The 10,096-nt window shown below is 39.5% G+C and overlaps 1 protein-coding gene across 1 annotated transcript; it reads left to right on the top strand.

Moving 5' to 3' along the window:
- Window positions 1-7,180: 7,180 nt before the first annotated feature.
- Window positions 7,181-8,125, top strand: LOC121463479 (olfactory receptor 998-like). Its single transcript, XM_041675720.1, has one exon. It carries the CDS (start codon window positions 7,181-7,183, stop codon window positions 8,123-8,125), a length of 945 nt encoding a protein of 314 aa, XP_041531654.1.
- The last annotated feature ends 1,971 nt before the right edge of the window (window positions 8,126-10,096 follow it).

Here is a 10,096-nt window from a genome sequence, read left to right as displayed (position 1 = left end):
ATATTATTGAGTATTTTTGCATCAATGTTCATGGATAAGGAAAATGTGGTGCATTTATACAATGGAGTACTACACAGCAGAAAAATAATGAGATCTTGAAATTTGCAGGCAAATGGATGGATCTAGAAAACATCATATTGAGTGAGGTAGCCCAGACCCAGAAAAACAAATATCATATGTACTAACTCATAAGTGGCCTTTAGACATAAAGTAAAGAAAACTACCCTACAATTCACAATCCCAGAGAACCTAGACATCAAGAGAGACACACATGGATCTAATCTACATGGGAATCAGAAAAAGACAAGATCTCCTGAGTAAACTGGGAGCATGGGGACCATGGGAAAGGGTTGAAGGAGAGGTGAGAGGAAGGGAGGGGAGCAAAGAAAATTTCCACTATATTAACCTATTATCATGGGAGATCTTTTCAAATTCTAATATCTTTTTTTAATTCCTTTCTAAATGTCTTAAAAATTTTTATTATACAGGTCTTTCACTGACTTGTTTAGATTTATAGATTTATACTGAGGAAGTTTTTTTTTTTGAGGCTGTTGTGAAAATCCCAGGTAAACAGATGTAACTAGAAAAAAAATTATCCTAAGATTTTTCTAAATTCAACCTAGTTTAAAAATGACAAAAATGTCATGCATTTTCTTACATGTGGGCTATTGGCTGTGTCTTCTATCAGTACAACATGGTATAACATATATAACTATAAACGTTTTGTATAAAGTAAGGGAGTAGGGGCCAGGGGAAGATCTCCTGAGGAAAGGGAAATAAAATATATAGTTAAATGGTAAGATTAAATGAAGAGGGGGAAGGAAGAGGCTGGTAAGGGAGGGGATTTATGGAGGGACAACTAACACTAATGTCTATTTGAGGGGGTCGTATGGAAACCTACTAAAGGAGTAGCTTCTTAAAAACTATACTTATATGAAAGAATCACTAAATAACAGGGAAGACAAAGCCCTAAATAGACGTTTTCCCCCCCACCAAGTGAAGCTTCCATTGCCAGGAATGAACTACATCTAATGGAAGTGTTGACCAATGGCACCACATGTAACAACTCAGGCTATTGCTGTGGCTACTAATTGCTACCCACAAGCTTATAGTCAATACCTATTGCTATGTAACTCATTGCACACAGAAAAGTTGAGCTGGTGTCTAACTAGAGCCTTCATCACTGCTGATTAGTCTTCATGGTGGCAGAATGTTGGGAGCAGTGAGACCCCAGATCCTGAATTTCTTGTAATCCTCTGATCTGAGTGCCTACAGCTGCTCTGAGCACGAGACCTTCAGGAGTTCCTGATGGCAGGAGAGTGGTTTCTGGTGGATTTGGCTGGGGCGTGGCTATCTCTATATAATCTGCCCCTGAACACAATAAAGGGGGCATTCTTGGAGAATTCAGGGATGACCCGAGTCGCTGTCTCTCTGTCTGTGTGTCTGTGTATTTTAACCTCCAGCCCCCTTGCCCGAAGCTCGCCAACTGGGTGCCAGCGCACAGAGCGCAGACACGGGGGCGTGGTTCGCGGCAGCAGAAAGTCCTCTGCATGTACCCAGAGGAGCAAGGTATACACCAAACCATGCAATCTACCACAGTGGCCTTCCCGCATAAGTAGTGACACAGGCGTCATGGTTATAACCAGCCACTATCTGGTTGGATTTAAGGCCCACTCCATTAGCTGGAACCCATCCCCAACACTTCTTTTTTTTTCCATTTTTTTTTTATTGAGAAAAGGAGAAAAAAAAAACAAGTTTCCACCTCCTCCCCGCCTCCCATTTCCCTCCCCCTCCTCCCGCCCTTCTCCCCCTCCTCCTACCCTTCTCCCCTCCCCCCACTCCTCTCCCCCTCCCTCTCCAGTCCAAAGAGCAGTCAGGGTTCCCTGCCCTGTGGTAAGTCCTAGGTCCTCCCCACTCTGTCCATGTCTAGGAAGGTGAACATCCAAACTGGCTAGGCTCCCACAAAGCCAGCACATTACGTAGGTTCAAAACCCCGTGCCATTGTCCTTGGCTTCTCATCAGCCCTCATTGTTCACCATGCTCAGAGAGTCCAGTTTCATCCCATGCTTTTTCAGTCACAGTCCAGCTGGCCTTGGTGAGCTCCCAATAGATCAGCTCCACTGTCTCAGTGGGTGGGTGTACCCCTCATGGTCCTGACTTCCTTGCTCATGTTCTCCCTCCTTCTGATCCTCATTGGGGCCTTGGGAGCTCAGTCCAGTGCTCCAGTGTGGGTCTCTGTCTCTATCTCCATCCATCACCAGGTGAAGGTTCTATGATGATAAGCAAGATATTCGTCAGTATTGCTATAGGATAGGGTCATTTCCGGTTCCCTATCCTCAGCTGCCCAAGGAACTAACTGGGGACCTCGGCTTGGGCATCTGGGAGCCACTCTAGGTTCAAGTCTCTTGCCAACTCTAAGGTGGCTCCCTTAACTAAGAATGAAAACAGTGTGGTACTGGCATAAAAACAGAGAAGTAGACCAATGGAATCGTATAGAAGACCCGAATTTTAACCCACAAACCTATGAACACCTCATTTTTGATAAAGGAGCCAAAAGTATGCAATGGAAGAAAGAAAGCATCTTCAACAAATGGTGCTGGCATAACTGGATGTCAACCTGTAGAAGAATGAAAATAGACCCATATCTATCACCATGCACAAAACTCAAGTCCAAATGGATTAAAGACCTCACTATCAGTCAGAACACATTGAACCTGATAGAAGAGAAAGTGGGAAGTACCCTACAGGAGATGGGCACAGGAGATCGCTTCCTGTGTGTAACCCCAACAGCACAGACTTTAAGGGCAACATTGAATAAATGGGACCTACTAAAACTGAGAAGCTTCTGTAAAGCAAAGGACACTGTCACCAAGGCAAAAAGGCAACCTACTGACTGGGAGAAGATTTTCACCAACCCCGCAACAGACAAAGGTCTGATCTCCAAAATATATAGAGAACTCAGGAAACTAGACTTTAAAATGCTAATTAACCCAACACTTCTTGAGTAACCAAAAATCTCAAACTAGATATTCATGGATCTAGTGGCAAACAAAATACTATTGCTCTTTAGAGTAATGTAGCAATAAAATGACTAGGATATCAATTTTCTAGATACATAATCAGTGTCTTGCTCAGCCATCATCAGAAAAGTTTTCTCCTTCAGGAGATGGGAACTAACACAGAGATCCACAACTGGACAATGTTCAGAGAGTCAGAGACTTTGAACACTCAGTACTTAATGAGATGTAGCTATCAAACCCCTTCCCCCCAGGGCTCAGGTGTCCATGTGGAAGAGGATGTAGAAAGATTGTAAAAGCTGGAGGGGATGGGTAACACCAAGGAAGACGCATCTTCTGGACATAATAGCACTGATGCACATATGAACTCGCAGAGTCTGTGACAACATACACAAGTATGGACAAGTCCAAGGCAGATGGTGTCCCAACTCTGAGAGCAAAAAATAGATAGTTAACTCCCTTTCTAAATAAACAAGCTGTCTCCAGCTGACATGTACTTGCTAATGAAAAATTAGTAGTTTTTTTTTCCAATGGTATATCATTGGATATACAAATCGCATTTAAGGAAGGCTCTATGCCCAGCAGTAGACGGCTAATGCAAAAACTCAGTGATGTTTTGGGGGCAATTTTTTGACTCATATTTCTCTGTCTGGTCATCTTCTTTATCTTACTGTTTTTCCCCATATATTAAGCTTTTCTATTTCATATTTTTGTGTGTATGTGCGATTTTGTTTCCCATTCTTTTCTTTTATTTTGTTTCATTCTTTTTCTTTATTTGCCTATTTATTTTCTAAAGAGAGAGAAGAAGACTTGATGTTGGAGGGTGAAAGGTAGGGAAACATCTAGGAAGAAAGGAGGGAGTAAAAATGGTGACCAAATATCTTGTATGAAAGAAATTATTTCAATAAAAGTGAGAAGATAGGAGTTTAATGCAAACATATAAAATCTTGATATGAAATTAAGATGTTTATACCCAGAGGTCAATTTCCCAAATATACATGAATTGAGGCATTCTACCCGATCTCACAACAAACATAGTACATTATGAATATACTTCTACAATCAAAATAATAATGATTTGGCAAACGAAAGTTTCTCCCCTTTTTTATTTGATGTCATGTTTTCATTTGAAAATTACGTGACTTGAATTTATTAGTGTTTAGCATATTAATAACATTTAACAATACTAGTCTCAGTGTGGAATCAAAGAAACTCAAATGCATGGGTGAAATGTCATGATACAGCGGCTTTGCTTAATTAACATATTCTACTTAAGAATAATTACAAGTAAAAGGAAAGAGGGAAGTTTTGACAATGAGGGTCACAGGAAGGAATGTTCAAGCACACGTGCATACACACACACATGCACACACACACACACACCACTCTCACACAGTTTCATTAGGACTATTCTCTTTGAGAAAAGATGCACTCAAACAAATTGTACTTGTCCATGATGTTGATATCTAGCTGATTTTGTCCCTTCAGGGGTAAGCCCCTGAGGCTTAAGTTCTTTGGGGAACTGCTTCTGAATAATTGTAAGATCTCAGTATCAGGTCCCTTATTTTGTGAAACAAGGGAGCCACTGATCAGGTCAATTTTTCTCCCGTTGTGTCTAGGTCCATCAGGATAGAAAGTTCATCTTTTTTGCCGGCTGCCTAGAAAGCCATCCATCTCAGAAGGGTTCACGCCATGAAGGCTGTTAAATTTTTTTCCTGTGTTTTAGAAAACAATAATGGCCTTTGAAGCAACTAAAGAAGATGCAGAAAGGACATCTTTGAAGATGTGAGTACACTACATTTGGACTATAGGATGTGCTTGAAATTCTGAGGGGAAACACCAGGTTCAGTTCGAACTTTGATTTTTTAAAATAAAGATTTTTTAAATTTATTCTTCTCTCATATATTTTATCCTGATCACAGCTTCCCCTCCTTCTTCCCTCCCAATCCCTTCATCCCCTTCTCCCCACCCCCACTCCTCCTTTCCTTCAGAAAAGGGCAGGCCTCCCAGGGATATCAACCAAACATCGGATGTCAAGTTATAATACAATTAGGTACTTCCCCTCATATTAATTCTGGATGAGGCAAGCTAGTAGGAGGAAAAGGGTCCCGAAAGCACACAAAAGAGTGACAGCCCCCACTCCCACTGTTAGTAGTCCCACAGAAATACAAAACTACACAACCATAGCATACACACAGAGGGTGTAGGTCAAACTCATACAGGCACCCTGATTGTCAGTTGAGTCTTTCTAAGCCCCTAAGGGCCTTGGTTAGTAGAGTCTGTGGGTTGTTTTCTTGTGGTGTGCTTGACCCCTCTGGTTCCTACAATCCTTCCTGGGTCCCTTCTTCAGAATTCTCTGAGGTTCACATAATGTCTGGCTATGGGTCTCTGCGTGTCTCCCATCGGCTGATGGATGAAGCCTCTCTAATGATTATGCTAGGCTCTGGTCTATGAGTATAGCATAATATCATTAAGAATACATTCATTGCCTTAACTTTTTTCCAATCATGTTTGGTTCTATCCTTCATCTCTGGGCTATCCAAATTCTGATTCCTGGTCTTCCAGGCAGTGTCTGGCATTGGTTCCTCCCATGGCTTGGGTTTCAATTCATAAATCCTCCTGCAGGTTCTGCATTTTGTTCACATCGATTAAACTACTGCTTTGTGTCAACTTTTCTGAATTGATTTGCCTCAATATTTTAAAAAATACATTTATTTAATTTTTATCCCTACCCCAGTTTCCCCTCCTTCCTTTCTTCCCATTCCTTCCCACTACCTCCCCTCCACCCACTCACCAATCCACTCTTCTGTTTCTGCTAAGAGAGAGCAGGCCTCCCATAAGTATCAACAAAACATAGCATATTAAGTTGCAATAAGACTAAGCACCTCTCCTTGTGTTAAGGCTGGTAGAGGCCAGTACAAGGAATACCATCAGGGAAAGCCCCTCCTCCCACTGTTAGGAGTCCCACAAATAGACCAAACCACACAATGTCACATATATGTATAGGGTATAGGTTGGTTCCGTGCAAGCTCCCTAGTTATTGATTCAGACTCTGTGCGTGCCTATGACCCCAGCTTAGTTGTTTCTATGAGTTTTCTTGTGATATCCTTGACCCCTCTGGCTTATACAATCCTTTCTCTCTTCAGCAGGATTTCGCAAGATCAGTCTGATGTTTGGCTGTGGGTCTCTGTATATCCCATATATTAAATCTCATATTTGTACTAAAGAATTTATATAAGATAATGCAAATCACATGAAATCTTTTGTTTTAATTCAGTAGACCCTTCCTTTCCCATACAATTTTCATTACAAGTTTTTGCCAACATTTATCAGATTTGTTGATGTTAGAGGCATGACTCTGATGTCCTTTGGTGATATCATATTCTTTAGGTATAATTATGCAGTCAGGAGACATTTCTACCACCCCATTCCTTACTCGATTTCTTCTATTTTATAATGCTGCTTTTAGAATTATATCTGCCAGGAACTATAATTTATACTTTTAAGCGAAGAATTTCATGACCATGATCTATTGTAACTTTACTTCTAAACATAGTAATTTGATTACCATTTAAAATATTATTTTATAACCTGAAGGATTTTAGATCATATAAATATATATTTTAGATTATATAAATATAAAAGACAATTTAATGGGAATAGTTACAGAGTCCAAATAGATCAAGAGTAAGCTATCTCCAAGGTTTTGAAAGGTACTTGCACAACTATACAGACATAAAGGTTAAGAATGTTCATTTTTTCTCAGTTAAATAATATTTCCAATCATCTGTTACAGAATACTTAATGTAAGAACATTAAGTTAAAAATTGTTATAACTTAGTGATTATTATTAAGTAATACAGTTCACATAGTAAGTTAAAAACTAAAAAGTAAGTATAACACAATTTTATAATGTGAGTGAGCTTTGCATCACATGCTGGGCAACTCTTGAAGAGAAAGGAGTGGAGAATCCAAAGAGCTCAAGAGTAAGATACTGAAGTTGCATAGGTTTTTTGCATGACTGCCTAGATCTATCCTTACAGTTCAACAGTGTTGCTGAGTAGTTCGTAGTAGACCTATTGAGCACAAGTTGACATTGATTTCAAGTTGACTGAACTTGGTAAGGCATCATTCTTATTCTTTTGATAGATCCCAACTGACCAATGGAAGAAAAGAATCAGACTGCAGTGACCGAGTTTCTCTTCCTTGGCATCACAGATAACTTCCATCAAAAGATTGTCCTCTTCATCATCTTTCTCTTTGTTTATCTTGTCACCCTGGGGGGTAACCTGGGCATGATCACTCTCATATGGGTGGACCCCAGGCTGCACACACCTATGTACTTTTTTCTTAGCCACCTGTCCTTTGTAGATGTGTGCTCCTCTTCTTCCATAGCCCCTAAGATGCTGTGTGACATCTTTGCAGAGAACAAAGCCATCTCTTTTGTGGGCTGTGCCGCACAAATGTGGTTCTTTGGTCTCTTTGTGACAATTGATTGTTTTCTCCTGGCTGTCATGGCATATGATCGGTATACAGCCATCTGTAAGCCCTTGCTGTATACACTCATAATGTCCCAGAGGGTCTGTGTGCAGTTTGTCATAGGACCTTATGTCCTAGCTGCTATGAACATCACAACTCATACAACCTTGACTTTTTGCTTACCATTCTGTGGTCTAAATACCATCAACCATTTCTTCTGTGATGTTTCCCCTCTGCTTTCCTTAGCATGTGCAGACACGTGGATTAACAAGGTAGTGCTTTTTGTCCTGGCTGGAATGATAGGGGTTCCTAGTGGTCTGATCATCCTGATCTCCTACATCTGCATCCTGGGGACTATCTTGAAGATCAAGACTGCTGATGGTAGACAGAAAGCCTTCTCTACATGTTCTTCTCACTTAGCAGCTGTCTCTATTCTTTATGGGACTCTTTTCTTCATCTATGTTCGACCTAACGCAAGTTCTTCCTTGGATATCAATAAAGTTATCTCCCTATTTTATACTGTCGTGATCCCCATGTTGAATCCCCTGATCTACAGCTTGAGGAACAAAGAGGTGAAAGATGCATTCAGGAGAACATTGGAGAGGAACCACTTCCTAATAGGTGCTTAAGATAGAATTCTTTTGTGTCAGACTTAAGATAATGGTGCAATATTTATGTTAAAGACACCTGGAATGGGAATTAGAGGCAACATAAGGAGCCTGGTAATGCAGTTTGTAGTTCGTTTGAAAAGTGAAGTCATGCCAGGTGGTGGTGGCAAAGACCTTTAATCCCAACATTCAGGAGAGAGGGGAGGCAGATCTCTGAGTTTGAGGCAAGCCTGGTCTACAGAGCTAGTTTCAGGATAGCCAATGGTACACAGACAATGCCCTCCTCAAAAGTCAAGATTCTTCTAAGTACTTTTATACCCAGCCTTTTTGATGTGACAGTTCCAGTTAAATCATAGAAGTATATTGAGAAGAGATATGTAAATTTATACTAGAAGATAACTTAGATGAATATTATTTGAATATATGAATATTTCTTAATATAGACATGAGAAATGTTAGAAGTAGTTGATCAATGCATGTAAAATTAAATACAATAAAGGCAAAGATGTTTTTATATATGTTCCATCATGAATCATATTTATAATGTGTAAAAGAGTTTGACATTGATAAATCAAAGGTTAAAAGTAGTTAATTTGGAAAATAAATGAGTAAACAATGAACATCAATGAGAGCAAAATTACCAAATATGTGAAAGAAGGTTAATCTTGTTTTATATTTCAATCAACTAAGGAAGAATAATTAATTGACCAATGCAGTAGGTTCCAACTCACATGAAACATTACAAGATTTTTTTTAAATTAATGATTGATGAGTTCCCTGTTTGACTATATACTTAACTGGTGTTGCTGATGATCCAATCCTAACCCATAAAGACTTTTGGTAGTTTCTATTGGAAATGATAACTTTACATGGGTTTTTCTTCAGAAGACTCTTTTAGATATCTCTATCCCTTATACATAAGTGCCAGTGCATACAATTATACATATTGCAATAGTATGTGTAGAAAAACAAGACTAGGAGAAAATAACTCAAATACCCAGCCCTATAAGGAAAGATCATTAATTTTTATAAATATTGTACAGTTTACAAGATGAATGACATCGAACAATTTTATATTTTTCCAGTAACATAAAAAATCAAATTGCAAATCATATTGCTGTACTTATTAGATTTTCCAAAAGAGTAAAACTCACATACATACATTTGTGGAGAATTTAGAGGAATGTTGAAAGAACACAAATTTAACTGATGATATATTTAGCTGATTAGCACACATTACACTGATTATTTTGTCAAGAATGGATTGACAGAAATTTAGAGCTTTGCTCAGCTATATGGATCCCAGTTCTATTGTTCTCTCTACTTCTTCTAGGCTCAGTTCGTGTGCACACTTTCACCTTAGGATGGTCTACCGCTGTGTTTTTCTAGTTTTGTTTATTGGAGTATATGACCAGATTCTGCTCAATGGGGGCATGCTTGGATGCACGGCAACTACTTCATAAACAAAAGTTAGTTATCTATCAGGAAGTAGGAATAAACCAAAAGCTGCTTCTCAAAATTTGTATGATTCTCGCCAGCAAACTGCACGGGGTTGCTTTTGAATCCATGACCCAAGTTAACTTACCGCTTTGGCTCAATTGAGCTTCATCCTGTTTTGTTTTGTTTTTCTTTTTTATACCACTCTAACTTTGAGTTTCACAATTTCTCCTGTATCGTAAGCGACAGGACTGCTTGTGCTGATTAAGTCCCTTTTCTGCTCTGCCTACCACTTGACGCTGTCAGCTTTCTGTGCTATTTGGGGTTTGGGCTGGGACTGTATTGCTGGGATGAAATGTGTTGCTTCTACATCTGGTGAGCTTTTGCAGCATGTTATGCCTATTTCATTGTGAATATAGCTTATGTGTGGTGTTCAAGCATCACCCTGGATTAGTTCTGAATCAGTAAAAGCCCCTCCCACCATCACCAAAATTCGTCATTTTACACTTTCTGTTTCTTCCCTCCACTTCCTCCTATGATAATTCTCCATTATTT

Source organism: Microtus oregoni, unplaced genomic scaffold (assembly GCF_018167655.1).
Source record: "Microtus oregoni isolate MIOR12 unplaced genomic scaffold, Mior012 000026F_ref0000081, whole genome shotgun sequence".
Classification (NCBI taxonomy): domain Eukaryota; kingdom Metazoa; phylum Chordata; class Mammalia; order Rodentia; family Cricetidae; genus Microtus; species Microtus oregoni.
Note: the sequence above shows the minus strand (reverse complement) of the source record. Positions and strands in the feature narration are given on the sequence as shown.

What these genes read in the sequence shown, in the direction of transcription:
- LOC121463479 (XM_041675720.1), top strand. Translation starts at nt 7,181, where the DNA reads ATGGAAGAAAAGAATCAGACTGCAGTGACCGAGTTTCTCTTCCTTGGC.